We start from the raw sequence: 21,943 nt of genomic DNA, 5'->3' as shown, positions 1-21,943 counted from the left end.
TCCTGTTATACACCGTTACATACTCTATTATATACCCTGTTATATATATATATACACCCTGTTATACACACTGTTATATACTGTTATACACCCTGTTATACACTGTTATACACCATGTTATATACTGTTATACACCCTGTTATACACCCTGTTATACACCCTGTTATACACCCTGTTATACACCCTGTTATGTACTGTTATACACCCTGTTATATACTGTTATACACCCTGTTATACACTGTTATACACCCTGTTATACACTGTTATACACCCTGTTATATACTGTTATACACCCTGTTATACACCCTGTTATACACCCTGTTATACACCCTGTTATACACCCTGTTATACACCCTGTTATGTACTGTTATACACCCTGTTATATACTGTTATACACCCTGTTATACACCCTGTTATACACCCTGTTATACACCCTGTTATACACCCTGTTATATACTGTTATACACCCTGTTATATACTGTTATACACCCTGTTATATACTGTTATACACCCTGTTGTACACCCTGTAATACACCCTGTAATACACCCTGTTATACACCCTGTTATATACTGTTATACACCCTGTTATACACCCTGTTATATACTGTTATACACCCTGTTATATACTGTTATACACCCTGTTATATACTGTTATACACCCTGTTATACACCCTGTTATATACTGTTATACACCCTGTTATACACCGTTATACACCCTGTTATACACCCTGTTATATACTGTTATACACCCTGTTATACACCCTGTTATACACCCTGTTATACACCCTGTTATATACTGTTATACACCCTGTTATACACCCTGTTATACACCCTGTTATATACTGTTATACACCCTGTTATACAGCCTGTTATACACCCTGTTATATACTGTTATACACCCTGTTATATACTGTTATACACCCTGTTATACACCCTGTTATATACTGTTATACACCCTGTTATACACCCTGTTATATACTGTTATGCACCCTGTTATACACCCTGTTATACACCCTGTTATACACCCTGTTATACACCCTGTTATACACCCTGTTATACACCCTGTTATACACCCTGTTATACACCCTGTTATACACCCTGTTATACACCCTGTTATATACTGTTATACACCCTGTTATATACTGTTATACACCCTGTTATATACTGTTATACACCCTGTTATATACTGTTATACACCCTGTTATACACCCTGTTATACACCCTGTTATACACCCTGTTATACACCCTGTTATACACCCTGTTATACACCCTGTTATATACTGTTATACACCCTGTTATACACCCTGTTATACACCCTGTTATACACCCTGTTATACACCCTGTTATACACCCTGTTATACACCCTGTTATACACCCTGTTATACACCCTGTTATATATTGTTATACACCCTGTTATACACCCTGTTATACACCCTGTTATACACTCTGTTATACACTCTGTTATACACTCTGTTATACACTCTGTTATACACTCTGTTATACACCCTGTTATACACCCTGTTATACACCCTGTTATATAATTTTATACACCATGTTATATACCCTGTTATATACTGTTATACACCATGTTATATACCCTGTTATATACCCTGTTATATACTGTTATACACCATGTTATATACCCTGTTATATACTGTTATACACCATGTTATACACCCTGTTATATACTGTTATACACCCTGTTATACACTCTGTTATATACTCTTCTATTTTCGGTTAAACACCCTGTTATATAATGTTATGCACCCTGTTTTACACCGTTATGTACTGTTCTATACTCATGCTCACCCTGTTATACAGTGCATTCAGAAAGAGTTCAGACCCCTTGACATTTACACATTTTGTTACGTTACAGCCTTAAACAAAAATATTTAATCAATTTTAGAATATCTACACACAATACCCCATAATGACAAAGCGAAAACAGTTATCAATTTTAGCAAATGTATTAAATATTTAAACACAAACCCCATATTTCCATAAGTATTCAGACCCTTTGCTACGAGACTCGAAACTGAGCTCAGGTGCATCCTGTTTTCATGAATCATCCTTGATGTTTCTACAACTTGATTGGAGTCCACCTGTGGTAAATTCAATTGATTGGACATGATTTGGAAAGGCACACACCTGTCTATATAAGGTCTCACAGTTGACAGTGCATGTCAGAGCAGTAAAATAAGCCTTAAGGTTGAAGGAATTGTCCGTAGAGCTCTGTCGTGGAATTTCTAATCAACGGGAAGAGAGACTGCAGATTCTTTCAAACACTTTATCATAAGATTTGCAAAAATGGAGTATCAACTACCCACTCAACAGTGCAACGAACAGTGCCGGTTCAATGCTTTTAATAGAGAAGACGCATACAACCCCTTTCTGTATACGTGGCAGTCAGTAGATAGTGTGTAAAAGGTAATTCGTTGTAAACTTAAGATAGCACAAGGTTGATTAGACCGAGGTCTCTACCGTCTAACTACATTCACAACAACAAACATCCTGTCACGCCCTGGCCTTAGTTATCTTTGTTTTCTGTATTATTTTTAGTTAGGTCAGGGTGTGACGTTTGTGTGTATTTGTCTCGTCTTGGGTGGTTGTATTGTATAGGGGGTTTTGTAGAGTTTATGGGGTTGTGTTCAGTGTAGGTGTCTAGGTATGTCTATGGTTGCCTGAGTGGTTCTCAGAGACAGCTGTCTTTCATTGTCTCTGATTGGGAGCCATATTTAAGGCAGCCATAGGCATTAGGCTGTTTGTGGGTAATTGTCTATGTCTAAACGTTAGTAGCTTGTGTGTGCACTTTCGTTTTGTAGCTTCACGGTCGTTTTGTTGTTTTGTTTGTTTGTAAAGTGTTTCGTTTCGTGTTCATCTTCTTCGTAAATAAAAAGAGGATGTATTTATATCACGCTGCGCCTTGGTCCACTCTTCCTCATCAAGACGATCGTGACATATCCTTTCTGCAAGGTTCCATACATGTGACTTTCTTTAGATAGTAAACCCACGGGATTTCACATGCTGCGGTCGCACCCAAACGTCTCCTAAGCCCAGTCTTATGATTATGTCACACCAAGACAAGAGACTATCCTTTTAAGCAGTAAAACACAGGATAGCATGACTAATGATGTCATTTTCCACTGCATTTCCTCCCTTTTGAGACTCAGTATTAGGTAGCCTAATAGAAAATGACTTACAAGCATTTCCTTAAACAAGCATTAACACGAGGGAAAATAAAATGCTTTCTTACACTTAGTACATTACAATTGTAAATGACCTTTGTTGTCATTGAGTTTCAACCCTTCATAGTGCAATTCAATCTCAGAAGGGGGTAAGGAACATATGAATTCAAACATCATTACATACTTTAACACCACACACAAGAAGAGATCAGAACGACAGCTCAGTTCATATCTGATTCAGGAAATCCAGACAACATGACAAATTATTACTTCGGACAAATATGAATACAAATGTCAGAGAATAACAACACATTCTGTTGAAACACTGTCAACCTCATCGCAGAGTCATAGGGTCAGGAAATTATGCCGATCATCCAGCAGACTCAATCTGGTGAGATTTATCTAAACAAAACAGAACAAACAACGCAACAAATACAGTCCTTTTATATATCACTCAATACATCCCAACATATCACTCAAGGTGTGTAAACTTCAATCCAAAAGACTGGTAATTGCCCCATTTTGACACGACTCACCATAGTGACTGTGTAAAAACACAACACTACTGATGAGAAATAAAACAAAACAAATTAAAATAACAAAATCGGATTAGAATCACTACCCATAATAACTCCATAAAGAAAAAAATTGTACCCATAACTTGATTCAAGGAATAGAAACATAGACTAGAGACAGGACTATCCATCTCGTGGTCCGAATTACACATATAAATATTCACAATAACCTTCTCCGTAATTATCCATCATTACAAATGACTTCAAATTCATTATCCAATGTCTCTCGGCTTTCCAGTGAGGGCGATCAAACCACACTAGAATGTCAGGAAAGAGGGCAGAGGTCATTCAAACCCTTCAAAGAAGCATCTCTTTCTCTTATTAGACCAATTATCTAAAAATAGTTAATCATTTCATACATTTCGTGTCCCATGTTCACAGTAAGTTTCTCCAGTACATTTTTTATCAAAAATAATTCATGTGTTTAATTAAACTCAGAAAATAAAAACCTCTGAAAATCCCCTTTTAAAATACCTCGGCCCATATTCATAACCAGTAAGTTGTGTGTGTTTTTTTACCATATGGTAAAAACAAACAGAAATGGCCAGTCCTTATTGTAATGGGTGCGTGCTGGTGGCAGGGAAGTCAGGCGCAGGAGAGAACTTGGTATAAACGGAGCAGTTTAATACATATTCAAAAAACTTTGAAAACCTAAATATACAAAATAAAACAAGAGGGTGCAAAACCCGCCGCACACCAAAACATACAACAAAAAATCACTGACAAGGACATGAGGGGAAACAGAGGGTTAAATACACAACATGTAATTGATGGAATTGGACTCAGGTGTGATGGAAGACAAGACAAAACCAATGGAAAATGAAAAGAGGATCAGCGATGGCTAGAAGGTTGGTGACGTCGACCGCCGAACACTGCCTGAACAAGGAGAGGGACCGACTTCGGCGGAAGTCGTGACACTTATTTAATTTGGTATTTTACTGCCTAATCCGGATACCTTTTATACTAACTACACTGCAGAATTTCACTCACCGCTCTCTCCTAAAAACCGTAGCCACGGGAAAACATTTCAAAGAGCGAGAGAAAAAATGATTACTACCACCATGCTCCTGGATTGGAAACAAAGCATTTCTTTAGCATAAGGGATCAGTGATGTTTTTTTCCTGGCACCTATTAAAAAGTTGTTTGAGATGGGGTCTCATATGTCTCATAAAAACATATCTACATATATATCTCTATGATCCACTATTGATCTAGGCCATACACATACACACACACACACACACACATACACACACACACATACATACACACACACACACACACACACATACACACACATACATACACACATACACACACACACAGACGTGCACACACAGACGCACACACACATACACATACCCACCCACATATATACATACACATATATACATACACATATATACATACACACACACATACACATATACACACATTCACCGCTATGTACCATTTTCCTGACCCGTTGCTTTCAAGAGGATTTGTTACTGCTCTTCTGAAAAGATGCTAAGACTTGCATCGCAGCACCCCCCCCCCCCCCCCCCAAATGCAGCGGGCGCAGTAGTCTCCATTACCACTCTACTCATTATTTAACCTTGTACCATGGATTACTAAAGTATCGCATCATTAGAGTGCTAAAAAATAAACGAATTAGCATAAACCCAGCAAAAAAAAGAAACGTCCTCTTACTGTCAACTGCGTATATTTTCAGCAAATTTAACGTGTAAATATTTGTATGAACATAAGATTCAACAACTGAGACATAAACTGAACAAGTTCCACAGACATGTGACTAACAGAAATGGAATAATGTGTCCCTGAACAAAGGGGGGGGTCAAAATCAAAAGTAACAGTCAGTATCTGTTGTGGCCACCAGCTGCATTAAGTACTGCAGTGCATCTTCTCCTCATGGACTGCACTAGATTTGCCAGTTCTTGCTGTGAGATGTTACCCCACTCTTCCACCAAGGCACCTGCAAGTTTCCGGACATTTCTGGGGGGAATGGCCCTAGCCCTCACCCCCCGATCCAACAGGTCCCAGACGTGCTCAATGGGATTGAGATCCGGGCTCTTCGCTGACCATGGCAGGACACTGACATTCCTGTCTTGCAGGAAATCACGCACAGAATGACCAGTATGGCTGGTGGCATTGTCATGCTGGAGAGTCATGTCAGGATGAGCCTACAGGAAGGGTACCATATGAGGGAGGAGGATGTCTTCCCTGTAACACACAGCGTTGAGATTGCCTAGCATGACAAGCTCAATCCGATGAGTCAGGTTTGTAGGCCTCCTTGCTCGCACATGCCTTTTCAGTTCTGCCCACAAATTTTCTATAGGTTTGAGGTCAGTGCTTTGTGATGGCCACTCCAAAACCTTGACTTTATTGTCCTTAAGCCATTTTGCCACAACTTTGGAAGTATGCTTGGGGTCATTGTCCATTTGGAAGACCCATTTGCGACCAAGCTTTAACTTCTTGACGGATGTCTTGAGATGTTGCCTCAATATGTCCACATCATTTTCCCACCTCATGATGCCATCTATTTTGTGAAGTGCACCAGTCCCTCCTGCAGCAAAGCACCCCACAACATGATGCTCCCACTCCCGTGCTTCACGGTTGGGATGGTGTTCTTCGGCTTGTAAGCCTCCCCCTTTTCCTCCAAACAGAACGATGGCCAAACAGTTCTATTTTTGTTTCATCAGACCAAAGGACATTTCTCAAAAAAGTATGATGTTTTTCCCCATGATATCTCCATAGTACCTCAGGATCTTATCCTGGAACACTTTCATCAGGACTCTGTCCTGGTATCTATAATAAGTGTGACCTGTTCCTAGAACAGGACTTTCTAAAAGTTAACTTTCCCCAGTTGGAGGTTGTTTTGAAGAAAATCAGTCTCATCCTTAATTGATCTTATCTGTCCGAAATGACGTATCCACTCACTGACACTCCCGGCAGGTCCGAGGTGGATCCCTTTCTGCTCCGTTTTAATCTGAGTGTGTGTGGTACCCTGATCCATGTCTAAAGGAGATCCTGTGCACAGTTTATTCTCGGTCTCCTGGGCGCAATCAGCAAGTGGAGTTAGCTTCCCACCACTGTCACCAAATTGTCGTGGAATATCTAATCAAAGGGAAGAGAGACTGCAGATTCTTTGAAACAACAATTTATCAAAAGATTTACAATAATGGAGAATCATCTACCCACTCAACAGTGCAGCCAGTAGATAGTGTGTAAAAGGTCATTTGTTGTCTGTGTAAACTTAAGATAGACTGTTCAGCCCTGGGGCTATCAACCGTGCTAACTGCATTCACAACAACAACCGCAACAGCTCTCACACAGGATTGTGTCGAGGCACGGATCTGGGGAAGGGTACCAAAAAATGTCTGCAGCATTGACGGTCCCCAAGAACACAGTGGAACCACCAAGAATCTTCCTAGAGCTGGCCACCTGGCTAAACTGAACAATCAGGGGAGAAGGGCCTTGGTCATCTCAGGGAGGTGATTTAAGAACCCGATGGTCACTCTGACAAAGCTCCGGAGTTCCTCTGTGGAGATGGGAGAACCTTCCAGGAGGACAACCATCTCTGCAGCACTCCACCAATTCGGAAGCCACTCCTCACTAAAAAGCACATGACAGCCCACTTGGAGTTTGCCAAAATGCACCTGAAGGACTCTCAGACCATGAGAAACAAGATTCTCTGGTCTGATGAAACCAAGATTTAACTATTTGGCCTGAACGCCAAGCGTCACGTCTGGAGTAAACAGCAGCATCATGCTGAGAGGATGTTTTTCAGCAGCAGGAACTGGGAGACTAGTCAGGATTTGAGGGAAAGATGAACGGAGCAAAGTACAAAGAGATCCTTGATGAAAACCTGCTCCAGAGTGTTCAGGACCTCAGACTGGGGTGAAGATTCAGCTTCCAACAGGACAACGACCTTAAGCACACAGCCAAGACAAATGCAGGAGTGGCTTCGGGACAAGTCTCTGAATGTCCTTGAGTGACCCAGCCAGAGCCCGGTCGAACATCCCTGGAGAGACCTGAAATGTAATTGAATCCAATTTAGAATAAGGCTGTAACATAACAAAATGTGGAAAAGGGGAAGATTCTGAAATACAGCCTACTAATTATACAAATGGGCCCTAAATATACACTGCTCAAAAAAATAAAGGGAACACTTAAACAACACAATGTAACTCCAAGTCAATCACACTTCTGTGAAATCAAACTGTCCACTTAGGAAGCAACACTGATTGACAATAAATTTCACATGCTGTTGTGCAAATGGAATAGACAAAAGGTGGAAATTATAGGCAATTAGCAAGACACCCCCAAAAAAGGAATGATTCTGCAGGTGGTGATCACAGACCACTTCTCAGTTCCTATGCTTCCTGGCTGATGTTTTGGTCACTTTTGAATGCTGGCGGTGATCTCACTCTAGTGGTAGCATGAGACGGAGTCTACAACCCACACAAGTGGCTCAGGTAGTGCAGTTCATCCAGGATGGCACATCAATGCGAGCTGTGGCAAAAAGGTTTGCTGTGTCTGTCAGCGTAGTGTCCAGAGCATGGAGGCGCTACCAGGAGACAGGCCAGTACATCAGGAGACGTGGAGGAGGCCGTAGGAAGGCAACAACCCAGCAGCAGGACCGCTAACTCCGCCTTTGTGCAAGGAGGTGCACTGCCAGCGCCCTGCAAAATGACCTCCAGCAGGCCACAAATGTGCATGTGTCTGCTCAAACGGTCAGAAACAGACTCCATGAGGGTGGTATGAGGGCCCGACGTCCACAGGTGGGGGTTGTGCTTACAGCCCAACACCGTGCAGGACGTTTGGCATTTGCCAGAGAACACCAAGATTGGCAAATTCGCCACTGGCGCCCTGTGCTCTTCACAGATGAAAGCAGGTTCACACTGAGCACATGAGCACATGTGACAGACGTGACAGAGTCTGGAGACACCGTGGAGAACGTTCTGCTGCCTGCAACATCCTCCAGCATGACCGGTTTGGCGGTGGGTCAGTCATGGTGTGGGGTGGCATTTCTTTGTGGGGCCGCACAGCCCTCCATGTGCTCGCCAGAGGTAGCCTGACTGCCAATAGGTACCGAGATGAGATCCTCAGACCCCTTGTGAGACCATAATTTGACACATGCACATTTGTGGCCTGCTGGAGGTCATTTTGCAGGGCTCTGGCAGTGCACCTCCTTGCACAAAGGCGGAGGTAGCGGTCCTGCTGCTGGGTTGTTGCCCTCCTACGGCCTCCTCCACGTCTCCTGATGTACTGGCCTGTCTCCTGGTAGCGCCTCCATGCTCTGGACACTACGCTGACAGACACAGCAAACCTTTTTGCCACAGCTCGCATTGATGTGCCATCCTGGATGAACTGCACTACCTGAGCCACTTGTGTGGGTTGTAGACTCCGTCTCATGCTACCACTAGAGTGAGATCACCGCCAGCATTCAAAAGTGACCAAAACATCAGCCAGGAAGCATAGGAACTGAGAAGTGGTCTGTGATCACCGCCAGCAGAATCACTCCTTTATTGGGGGTGTCTTGCTAATTGCCTATAATTTCTACCTTTTGTCTATTCCATTTTCACAACAGCATGTGAAATTTATTGTCAATCAGTGTTGCTTCCTAAGTGGACAGTTTGATTTCACAGAAGTGTGATTGACTTGGAGTTACATTGTGTTGTTTAAGTGTTCCCTTTATTTTTTTGAGCAGTGTATTTCAAAATGAATATCACATTTGCTAGCCTATACTTATAATGCATGTGCTGCACCAGAATCACATGTTATCTCCCTGCTTTATTATGGTTTGAACCATGTATGTAATTCCAGTCCAAATAATACAATACAATACAGTAATATAGTTCACACTAAAACATATTACATTTTTTTACATTTTAAGTCATTTAGCAGACGCTCTTATCCAGACAGACACACAGACACACACACAGACACACACACAGACACACACACAGACACACAGACAGACACACAGACACACACACAGACACACAGACGCACATAGACGCGCACACACAGACGCACATACACGCGCACACTCAGACACGCGCACACACAGACACGCGCACAGACACACACATACACAGTGGTGTAAAGTACTTTACTTTAACATCCCTGGTCATCCCTACTGCCTCTGATCTGGCAGACTCACTAAACAGAGAACATCCCTGGTCATCCCTACTGCCTCTGATCTGGAGGACTCACTAAACAGAGAACATCCCTGGTCATCCTTACTGCCTCTGATCTGGAGGACTCACTAAACAGAGAACATCCCTGGTCATCCCTACTGCCTCTGATCTGGAGGACTCACTAAACACAAATGCTTCGTTTGTAAATGATGTCTGAATGTTTGCACGATTTCCTAGACTGCACGTCTAGTTTGCTTAATATAAAGAATGTAAAATTATTTCTACTTTTTTTTATACTTAAGTATATTTTGTAATTACATTTACTCCTGATACTTAAGTATATTTTAAACCAAATACTTTTAGACTTTTACTCAAGTAGTATTTTACTGGGTGACTTTCACTTTTACTTTTAGTTATTTTTGCTAGATCGAATCCCCGAGGTGACAATGTACAAATCTGTCGTTCTGCCCCTGAACAAGGCAGTTAACCCACTGTTCCTAGGCCGTCATTGTAAATAAGAATTTGTTTAACTAACTTGCCTAGTTAAATAAAGGTTCAATAAAAATAAATGTTCTGTTTATTTATTTAACTAGGCAAGTCAGTTAAACACATTCTTACAATGAACCCTGGCCAAACCCGGACGACGCTGGGCCAATTGTGCGCCGCCCTATGGGACTGCCCTATGGGACTGTTCACGGCTGGTTGTGATACAGCCTGGAATTGAACCAGGGTCTGTAGTGATGCCTCTTACACTGAGATGCAGTGCCTTAGACCGCTGTGCTACTTGGGAGCCTCAAATGAAGGTATATTTACTTTTACTCAAGTATTAAAATTTGGTATTTTTTCCACCACTGCACACACAGCTGTGTTTTTGGGACATTTCTGGACTTTTTGTAGTGTATACTTTTTGCCAAATAAAAATCCTATTTTCCCTAACCCTAAACATAGCCCTAAACCTAACCCCAAAACCCTAAACCTAAACCTAACCCCAAACAGCTACACTGTTATGCTACACTGTTATGCTACACTGTTATGCTACACTGTTATGCTACACTGTTATGCTACACCGCTATGCTACACTGCTATGCTACACTGCTATGCTACGCTGTTACACCGTTATGCTACACCGTTATGCTACACCGCTATGCTACACCGGTATGCTACACCGTTAATCAGCTAACAACACAACGACAGCAGACGGAATACCCACATTTAGATGCACGAGAGAACAATATGCTATTATGCGGATGGCAGCAATTACATCCTGTTAAACCTGCTAGGCCTATACAGCAACAGTGTGAAGCTAGCCTACAATATTAATTTTATTTATTTATTTATTTATTTTATTTTACCGTTATTTTACCAGGTAAGTTGACTGAGAACACGTTCTCATTTGCAGCAACGACCTGGGGAATAGTTACAGGGGAGAGGAGGGGGATGAATGAGCCAATTGTAAATTGGGGATTATTAGGTGATCATGATGGTTTGAGGGCCAGATTGGGAATTTAGCTAGCATTATTAGCATTCATGTAAATGGGCTAATTGTGTTGTATTGCAAGGTGTGTGTGTGTGTGTCATAGTGTAGGTGTGCGTTTTAGCCTGACAAGCAGGGAGAATTCAGTCCTCAGTTGACATGATTTTGTTTGTTGATGTGTTCATCAGAGCTTGTCTACCTCCCCCATCTGTGTACTATCTCCTTCACGAGACACAAGGGCATTTTATTGGGGCTCTGATCTCAATGACTCAATTCAAAGGGGCATTATTGGCATGGGAAACATATGTTAACATTGCCAAAGCAAGTGAAATAGATAAATAAACAAAAGCGAAATGAACAGTAAACGTTACACAATCAGAAGTTCCAAAAGAATAAAGACATTTCAAATGTCATTATGTACACACAGTTAAAGTAGAAAAGGGAACATAAATAAACATTTTGGATTTGTTTTCGAATTCTTTGTGGGTCTGTGTAATCTGAGGGAAATATGTGTTTCTAATATGGTCATACATTGGGCAGGAGGTTAGGAAGTGCAGCTCAGTTTCCACCTCATTTTGTGGGCAGTGTGCAACTAGCCTGTCCTTTCTTGAGAGCCATGTCTGCCTACGGCGGTCTTTCTCAATAACAAGGCTATGCTCATGTAACGGATGTGAAATGGCTAGCTAGTTAGCGGGTACGCGCTAGTAGCATTTCAATCAGTTACGTCACTTGCTCTGAGACTTAAGTAGTGTTGCCCCTTGCTCTGCAAGGGCCGTGGCCTTTGTGGAGCGATGGGTAACGACCGTGCTTCGTGGGCAACCGTTGTTGATGTGTGCAGAAGGTCCCAGGTTCGCGCCCGTGTCGGGGCGAGGGGACGGTTTAAAGTTATACTGTTACACTCACTGAGTCTGTACATAGTCAAAGCTTTCCTTAAGTTTGGGTCAGTCACAGTGGTCAGGTATTCTGCCACTGTGTACTCTCTGTTTAGGGTCAGTCACAGTGGTCAGGTATTCTGCCACTGTGTACTCTCTGTTTAGGGTCAGTCACAGTGGTCAGGTATTCTGCCACTGTGTACTCTCTGTTTAGGGTCAGTCACAGTGGTTAGGTATTCTGCCACTGTGTACTCTCTGTTTCGGGCCAAACAGCATTCCGGTCTGCTCTGTTTTTTTGTTCATTCTAATGTGTCAAGTAATTATTTATTTATTTTTTCTCATGATTTGTTTGGGTCTAATTGTATTGTTGTCCTGGGGCTCTGTGGGGTGTGTTTGTGTTTGTAAACAGAGCCCCAGGACCAGCTTGCTTAGGGGACTTCTTCTCCAGGTTCATCTCTCTGTAGGTAATGGCTTTGTTATGGAAGGTTTGGGAATCACTTCCTTTTAGGTGGTTGTAGAATTTAACGGCTCTTTTCTGGATTTTGATCATTAACGGGTATCGGCCTAATTCTGCTCTGCATGCATTATTTGGTGTTTTACGTTGTACACAGAGGATATTTTTTGCAGAATTCTGCATGCAGTCTCAGTTTGGTGTTTGTCCCATTTTGTGAATTCTTGGTTGGTGAGCGGACCCCAGACCTCACAACCACAAAGGGCAAAGGGTTCTATGACTGATTCAAGTATTTTTAGCCAGATCCTAATTGGTGTGTTGAATTTTCTGTTCCTTTTGATGGCATAGAAGGCCCTTCTTACCTTGTCTCTCAGATGGTTCACAGCTTTGTGGAAGTTACCTGTGGCGCTGATGTTTAGTCCAAGGTATGTATAGTTTTATGTGTTGCCTAGGGCAATGGTGTCTAGATGGAATTAATATTTGTGGTCCTGGCAACTGGACCTTTTTTGGAACACCATTATTTTTGTCTTACTGAGATTTACTGTCAGGGCCCAGGTCTGACAGAATCTGTGCAGAAGATCTAGGTGCTGCTGTAGGCCTTCCGTGGTTGGGGACAGAAGCACCAGATCACCAGCAAACAATAGACATTTGACTTCAGATTCTAGTAAAGTGAGTTCGGATGCTTGGAGAAGAAGAAGACGGAACGTAAACTACTCAACATGGAGACAGCAGTTGATAAACTGGAGGCCATGTTTCAGAAGGCACAGGCTGACATGGAGTACATGGAGAAGCAGCGGAGGCTGGACTTCCTGACTAATGCTCCTCCTTCTCAAAACCCATTGGAGAAGGTCACAAGGGGAGGGACTTTGAATCTCCTCCTCCGATACGGTTGAAAAAGAGGCGAGGAGATAGGATGCGAGGAATCATGAAAAGATAGATTGATGTCTGATAAGTAGTCAGTAGGTATAGTGCTACACCTAGTGGCCACGGGCAGGTACTGACAGTGTTTACAGGCAGAAAAGGCTAACAGACTAACAGATACAGAGAGATCTGACAGATAGGTCGCATCCCAAAATGGCACCCTATTTCCATAGTGCACTACATTTGACCAGAGCTCTATGGACCCTAGTCAAAAGTAGTGCACTATAAAGGGAATGGAGAGCTATTCGAGACTAAGCCAGAGGATAGGGTTGGCTGGTTGGCTGGCTGATTGGCTGGCTAGTTGACTGTTTGGCTGGTTGGCTGGCTAGTTGACTGTTTGGCTGGTTGGCTGGCTGACTGGTTGGCTCTCATCATGTCCTGGTAATTTCTTGTTTATCTGACGGTGTGTTTCTCTTCTCGTTCCCAGGAGGCTGTGCTATCATCCGTCCTCCCAGAGATGGAGGGATACGGTACAGAGGACTGACCCAAGAGCAGGTAGGAGACGCAGGTTTATTTACTGTACTGGATTGTAACAAATGTAGATGGCAATTATTCAACAGATACAGCTTCCTATCTCACGTTATGAGTGTGTGTGTGTGTGTGTGTGTGTGTGTGTGTGCGTGTGTGTGTGTGCGTGTGCGCGCGTGTGTGTGTGTGCGTGTGTATCCAGATCCGCAGTGTGCAGGTGTTACCTCTGGACTATGAGATTGAGTACATCTGCAGAGGGAACAGAGTGATCGTAGGACCCGAGGTGAGGAAGTGTCTACCCAACGGTACCTGGACTGACCTCACCCAGCGCAGCAAATGTTGTGAGTATCTCTTCTACTCTAATACACTCCATAACTGACCGTATATCCATATATTTACTTCCACGTGTGACGGACTGGGTGTCCTGTGCACCACAAGACTGTGTTAGCCCACAGAGCTAAACGTCTAGGCATTCGCATTGGGCAGCTAACGGAAGTCCAGTCTTAGTCAAGGTTACTCATAAACTCTCCATCTCTTTCTGCTTCGACCCGTCTTACTCCATCGTGCGTACTGTCTACTTTAAGCCCCTTCAAAACAGGGGGACTACTCCTTTTAGAACGAGGTAAGGCCCTCTAACATCCATTCACATACTCGACTGCTATCCACTCAAGGCATGCAGCTTTTTCATGGCAACGATGTTACGTCTCTATAACCACTGTCGACTCACTGTGACCCCACGTCGACTCACTGTGACCCCACGTCGATTCACTGTGACCCCGCGTCGACTCTCTGTGACCCCGCGTCGACTCACTGTGACCCCGTGTCGACTCACTGTGACCCCACGCCGATTCACTGTGACCCCGCGTCGACTCTCTGTGACCCCACGTCGACTCACTGTGACCCCACGTCGATTCACTGTGACCCCACGTCGACTCTCTGTGACCCCGCGTCGACTCACTGTGACCCCGTGTCGACTCACTGTGACCCCGCGTCGACTCACTGCGACCCCGTGTCGACTCACTGTGACCCCCTGTCGACTCACTGTGACCCCCTGTCGACTCACTGTGACCCCACGTCGACTCTCTGTGACCCCGCGTCGACTCACTGTGACCCCGCGTCGACTCTCTGTGACCCCGCGTCGACTCTCTGTGACCCCGCGTCGACACACTGTGACCCAGCGTCGACTCACTGTGACCCCGCGTCGACTCTCTGTGACCCCGCGTCGACTCACTGTGACCCCGCGTCGACTCACTGTGACCCCACGTCGATTCACTGTGACCCCGCGTCGACTCTCTGTGACCCCACGTCGACTCACTGTGACCCCACGTCGATTCACTGTGACCCCGCGTCGACTCTCTGTGACCCCGCGTCGACTCACTGTGACCCCCTGTCGACTCACTGTGTCCCCCTGTCGACTCACTGTGACCCCACGTCGACTCACTGTGACCCCACGTCGACTCTCTGTGACCCCGCGTCGACTCACTGTGACCCCGCGTCGACTCACTGTGACCCCGCGTCGACTCTCTGTGACCCCGCGTCGACTCTCTGTGACCCCGCGTCGACACACTGTGACCCCGCGTCGACTCACTGTGACCCCGCGTCGACTCACTGTGACCCCGCGTCGACTCACTGTGACCCCGCGTCGACTCACTGTGACCCCGCGTCGACTCACTGTGACCCCGCGTCGACTCACTGTGACCCCGCGTCGACTCTCTGTGACCCCGCGTCGACTCTCTGTGACCCCGCGTCGACACACTGTGACCCCGCGTCGACTCACTGTGACCCCGCGTCGACTCACTGTGACCCCGCGTCGACTCACTGTGACCCCGCGTCGACTCACTGTGACCCCGCGTCGACTCTCTGTGACCCCGCGTCGACTCTCTGTGACCCCGCGTCGACTCTCTGTGACCCCGCGTCGACTCACTGTGACCCCGCGTCGACTCACTGTGACCCCGCGTCGACTCACTGTGACCCCGCGTCGACTCACTGTGACCCCGCGTCGACTCTCTGTGACCCCGCGTCGACTCTCTGTGACCCCGCGTCGACTCTCTGTGACCCCGCGTCGACTCTCTGTGACTCCGCGTCGACTCTCTGTGACCCCGCGTCGACTCTCTGTGACCCCGCGTCGACTCTCTGTGACCCCGCGTCGACTCTCTGTGACCCCGCGTCGACTCTCTGTGACCCCGCGTCGACTCTCTGTGACCCCGCGTCGACTCTCTGTGACCCCCTGTCGACTCACTGTCTTTGTGTTCCACTCTTTAGTTATCTTTTCTGTATTTTTCTCTCTCACTCTTTATGAAAAATCTTCACAGGCTCAGTTGCTTGTCCACTTGCGTGTTGTAGTACAGGGAGAATGATACAGTAGTGTTATGGAAACATATTAGAACCTAAAAGCTGAGGAATACATTTTCTCCTGCCCCCCCAACCCACTCAAGCCTACCTACCTCCATCCTTCCTTCCATCTCACCCATACCCCCTCTAACCCTGACACCCCCTTCCCTCCCTCACCCCTCCCTTCCTCCCTCTAACCCTGACACCCCCTTCCCTCCCTCACCCCTCCCTTCCTCCCTCTAACCCTGACACCCCCTTCCCTCCCACACCCCTCCCTTCCCTCCCACACCCCTCCCTTCCTCCCTCTCACCCATACCCCCTCTAACCCTGACACCCCATTCCCTCCCTCCCTCACCCCTCCCTTCCTCCCTCTCACCCATACCCCCTCTAACCCTGACACCCCCTTCCCTCCCTCACCCCTCCCTTCCTCCCTCTAACCCTGACACCCCCTTCCCTCCCACACCCCTCCCTTCCCTCCCACACCCCTCCCTTCCTCCCTCTCACCCATACCCCCTCTAACCCTGACACCCCATTCCCTCCCTCCCTCACCCCTCCCTTCCTCCCTCTCACCCATACCCCCTCTAACCCTGACACCCCATTCCCTCCCTCCCTCACCCCTCCCTTCTTCCCTCTCACCCATACCCCCTCTAACCCTGACACCCCCTCCCCTCCCTTCCTCCCTATCACCCATACCCTCTCTAACCCTGATCTATCCTTCCGTCCCCTAGTACTACAGTGCCCGCGGGTGTGGACGTCTCTGGAGAACGGGCGTGTATCCGCGTGGCCCCTGGGGCCCCCAGTGGAGGGGACGGTAGTGCAGTACAGCTGTCTGCCGGGATTCATCCTGGTCGGCAGGAACTCAACACACTGCAACAAGCTGGGCAAGTGGGACTCTCCCAAACCCGTCTGCCACTGTGAGTAAAGACACTGAAGCGATATAGTGCTTTGATCAAAAAGGGGATCTTAGGACTCTAACTGATGTACATTTTTACGAGAACCAATTTTGGATTTGTTCTGTTAGTGTATGGTTCTGTTAGTGTATGGCTCTGTTAGTGTATGGCTCTGTTAGTGTATGGCTCTGCTAGTGTATGGCTCTGTTAGTGTATGGCTCTGCTAGTGTATGGCTCTGCTAGTGTATGGCTCTGTTAGTGTATGGCTCTGTTAGTGTATGGCTCTGCTAGTGTATGGCTCTGCTAGTGTATGGCTCTGCTAGTGTATGGCTCTGCTAGTGTATGGCTCTGCTAGTGTATGGCTCTGCTAGTGTATGGCTATGCTAGTGTATGGCTCTGCTAGTGTATGGCTCTGCTAGTGTATGGCTCTGCTAGTGTATGGCTATGTTAGTGTATGGCTCTGCTAGTGTATGGCTCTGTTAGTGTATGGCTCTGCTTACAGTGAGATATAAAGTAGCACTATATCCAGTATGTGTTGTGTGTATTGAAACTAACACAATTTTCTGTTTTGTTCTTCCACCGTGTGTCCATTTTGAAGATGACAGACATTACACAGGTAAGACCATTTTCCAACATTTCTCCCGTAAGATTGTATTGATTTTTATTTAATTGCTATCCATTTAGATTTTGCACTGTGTATAGGTCCGTCTAAAGGGAAGTAACACGAGCAAGCAGTTGATAATGAACAGATACGTTTGTTGATCGTTTGACCATGTGTAGATCTTCTATATGGGACTATTCAAATGAAGCGGGATGTTTTTTTTGTAGCCTAACGAGCCGTGAGCTCACGCGAATGGTTGATATCCGGGCAGCGAACCATTCATGTAAGCTTGCGTGGTTAGGAGGCTCGTGAGTCTAACATTTTTGTAGAAGCTGACGATTTCTATTATCTGATAAATTGATCGCTTTGTCAATCCGGCACATGATGGCAGTGCTGCACTGGAAATACATCTGGGTGTAACGTCATATTCTCGATTGCATGTGATTAAGAAAAATATAGACTCTATATTTTATTTACTTTATTTATCCAGGTAGTGTCATTGAGATCAAATCTATTTTTCAAGAGAGACTTGGTCCAACAGCAGCAGCAGAAAGACAATATTCAGACAAATATCAGACGTAACAGCTTTCAGATGTAGACACACGTACACTACAATTACATACAGAAACATACAAACATCATAAGTAAACTCAATCATATGTACCACCGCTTGAAATCCTAATAACAATCACAGTCCTCAGTGATGAGAGTCAATCAAATGTTTAAATTCCTCCGAAGAAACAAGATCCTGAAGTTTCAAACTGATCTGCAGAGAATTCCAACACCACAGAGTTGACTGAGTAACTCAAACACTTTTTAACAGGGGGTATTGGGGTCAGGACATTCAAGTCAATGAGAATGTTATGATGCCATGTAAACGTCATTCAAAGGTTAGACCAAGTCCTAAGCTAATTGACATTAGTTTACACATCTGTCCTACGGCGCCACAATAGTAGGCTCTGATTGAAGCTCGATGTATTAAATAACAATCTCCCTCCCGTCGTATATAAAGCCAATATGACACCAAGGTCGATGAAAATGTAAAAATCACCTTGTAGGTACACAACACTCGTCTCCTCATGAGCCACCCGGCCGTTACCAACACCCACGTACCGGATTTTTAACAGGGTTGTTAGCATTAGGAAAAGAAAATCTCCTAGCTCCTAATGCTAGCTCATTATCTAGACATCAGATAAAAACGAGACAACAGCATCCACAACGTGACCATTAAGACTTGCCACCTTTCAGACTGAATACATTTGTAAGGGCAACAGTTTACTACAGTTGCTACATTTTTTGACAATGCTAACATATTTTTTTTTGCCAAAGCTCAGAGTTCTAAGGCATATTTTTAGGTAGCACTTTTAAGTGGTTCTTATTACAGTGTAATTACATTGTAACAAGTAGTATAGTTCACTAACGACTCATAGTTACAATGTAATAACAAGATGTAATCTGGTAGTAATTGCAATATGTAATTACAGTAGTGTACCAACGATTGCTTGTTACAAATGGGCAAGTTTGCACTAAATTGAACAACTTATATAGTACATTACAGTACTCATCTTGAAAACCTGGTTCTCATTTTCAAGCTTCAAGCTTGTAGAAGTGCGATCCAAGTGGGAGAATAAATACACTTGTTTTGTAAGAGATTTATTATGAAAAAGCAAGAGATCGCTATGGTCACAGGCAGGGGCGAAAATCTGAGATCAACCTTGGAGGGGACAATTAAATTAAATTTTCTCAAGAGCAATTCCTGAGGGGGACACCAAATGTAGTGCTGTAACACATAGCATACGTTGTTAAATGTATATTGAGGAACCATAATTCCTACAACTGGATAATTGATAGGTACAGTAGTTAACTGAAGGGTTTTCCCAACTTGTTCAAATGTTTAAATCATTATAATTCTACTACTAATAATAGTTATAGCAGTGCTCCTTACCAGTCCAGTATGTATGCAGGTATTCGTACTTACAACCAGCAATATCAAGAAAGGTCAGTAGGTGACAATGGTACTGTACACTGTATGGGTGTAGTTTTCATAAATACAATGAACATGGTGTGATCACATCTAAAAGAATCTCCATTGAGACCCATCACAAAGTTGGTCTCCGTATTGAATTGACCTTTTAATTTGACTTTTTCTGATACATTTATATAGTCATTAAATATGTCCACCTGGCCTGAGTCTACAATATCTTTGCAAGAACAAAAAGCTTAAAATAAGTACAGTTCTAAAAGCAAAATAACTACTTCAATGAAAAACCCAAATAAATCAACCAAAATATCCTTCAGTCAGTGTCTCAACTCTTCAAACAGCAGCTATGGACAAGTATGTCGCACAAAGTATGCAATTTTAAATAAAATAACATGAAATAAATCATTTGTAAGTGTACCAAAAACCACTAAACAAAAGAACAACTATCAATTACACCATTGGTTCTCAAACAGGGCTCCATGGACTAATTGCAAGGGGTCCGTGAAATAAAAAAGTGTAATGAATGTAGTCAGTACCACAAGGTTTCCAGTAAGTTTACATATAATATAGAGGGGGTGGAGGTCCCTGAGGACCGCTCAAAACCTTGCCTGCCTTGCCTCAAAATATGCAGGGGTTCCAGTACCCCAAAAAGGTTGAGAACCACTGCTATACACACTACTGAACAAAAGAACCAAGCATATGTTTGCGGGTTTCCTCAACAACACATCAGTTGGCACTTTCGCAATGCACTCGCCTGTTGTCTCCGACACCCTGTATAGCCCAATAAACTCCTCGTGAGGGACAAGGTCATGGTCAACATAACGCAGACAGACATTCTCCTGTTCAGCACCAGAGACATCTTGAGTACCATCAACAATTAATGAAAATTGTACAATCGGAAGAGACCTAATCTCAGCTGCAATGCCTCGAATGACTATTGGCCATGATGTTCAGAATTTCATTCTGTGCTTTGGGGCCTGTGTACATTGTGGTACGCTCTGTTAACCACTTCAGTAAAATGGGATCATCCTCTTCTGCCCTAAGTTTCAAAATCTGGTATAAATTCCCACTGTCATCCGTGTGGCCTCTAAAGGCTTGTCCCTGTCTTACTACATGCCGCACCGAACTAACAATTTTCATCAAGCAATGCCTTGCGTCATCCTGCTGTTTACCTCACGCGCTGGACATAACTGGACACTGATTGGATTTAGCTGGTGTGCTGTTACAATTACAAAGTGGCTGTGGGTTTGGCAATTTGATGTGCTGTGAATTTTTCAATGCCTTTTCTCCAGTTCCTAAATCCTGCACTAACGAAGGCAGCATCAGCTCTTTGGCCAAAAGATGGCTGGCTTGAAAACCCTTGGCTACAGTAAAAACACAACACTCCTTTTATTGATGGATTATAATGTAGCCAGGGGAAATCGCAAAACCATCTCTCTTGAAACGTCAACACTCTGTTGGCAAGAGTTTGCGGTTCTATAAATTGTGGGTGTGGCTGATATGGTTTTGTGCCATCACTGTGGTAACTGGACAATGCTGTGCCACTGTCCCCTATACTGGTGCTGCTGGCAACAAGGGTGACACTTGGTCCTGCCGTGGCTGTGACACTGTCCTCTGAAGTCTCTCTCCCTGGCTCTTTCCTTTTCACCACCCTAACTGACTCAGTCTGTCTCCTAGAAAATAAATAAGGTGTTTGCCGTACTCCTAACTACCGGTACCCAAAACTACACAATTAATCACAACAGCAATACCATTGCCGTAAACAAATCTTAGTTTAGTCACCAGTTTAAGTTGAGAGTGGGGGTATCCATGGCATTTTCCAATTATGTCCCTATTTTACAAGTCAAAAAAATTGAGAACCTTTCATAATGTTGCCAAACAAAGACTCAACAAACTTACCTGAGACTCCCTGTCTGCCAATCTGTCCCTGCATATCTGTCCCCAGCTCTGCTGCCTGTGTGCCATCTGTTGCCTGCTCTGCCTAATGACATCATTGTGAAACATTTCCATTAGCATTTTACTTCTTTCTTATGAACATTTTATCAACTAGT

General features: G+C 44.4%; 1 protein-coding gene across 6 annotated transcripts in view; it reads left to right on the top strand.

Annotated features, from left to right (window-relative positions):
* The window catches only part of LOC129830698 (gamma-aminobutyric acid type B receptor subunit 1-like), a 301,577-nt gene that overhangs the window by 40,619 nt on the left and 239,015 nt on the right, over positions 1-21,943 (top strand). For all 6 annotated transcript variants that reach the window (XM_055893314.1, XM_055893313.1, XM_055893311.1 and 3 more), the window contains exons 3-6: positions 14,049-14,116; positions 14,292-14,430; positions 17,149-17,334; positions 17,909-17,926. In XM_055893314.1, the coding sequence (XP_055749289.1) occupies positions 14,049-14,116; positions 14,292-14,430; positions 17,149-17,334; positions 17,909-17,926 (411 nt within the window). The remainder of the gene's footprint in view (positions 1-14,048; positions 14,117-14,291; positions 14,431-17,148; positions 17,335-17,908; positions 17,927-21,943) is intronic.

This window comes from Salvelinus fontinalis, chromosome 32, assembly GCF_029448725.1.
Source record: "Salvelinus fontinalis isolate EN_2023a chromosome 32, ASM2944872v1, whole genome shotgun sequence".
Classification (NCBI taxonomy): Eukaryota; Metazoa; Chordata; class Actinopteri; order Salmoniformes; family Salmonidae; genus Salvelinus; species Salvelinus fontinalis.
The sequence above is the reverse complement of the archived record's forward strand: the minus strand, read 5'-3'. Positions and strand labels throughout refer to the sequence as shown.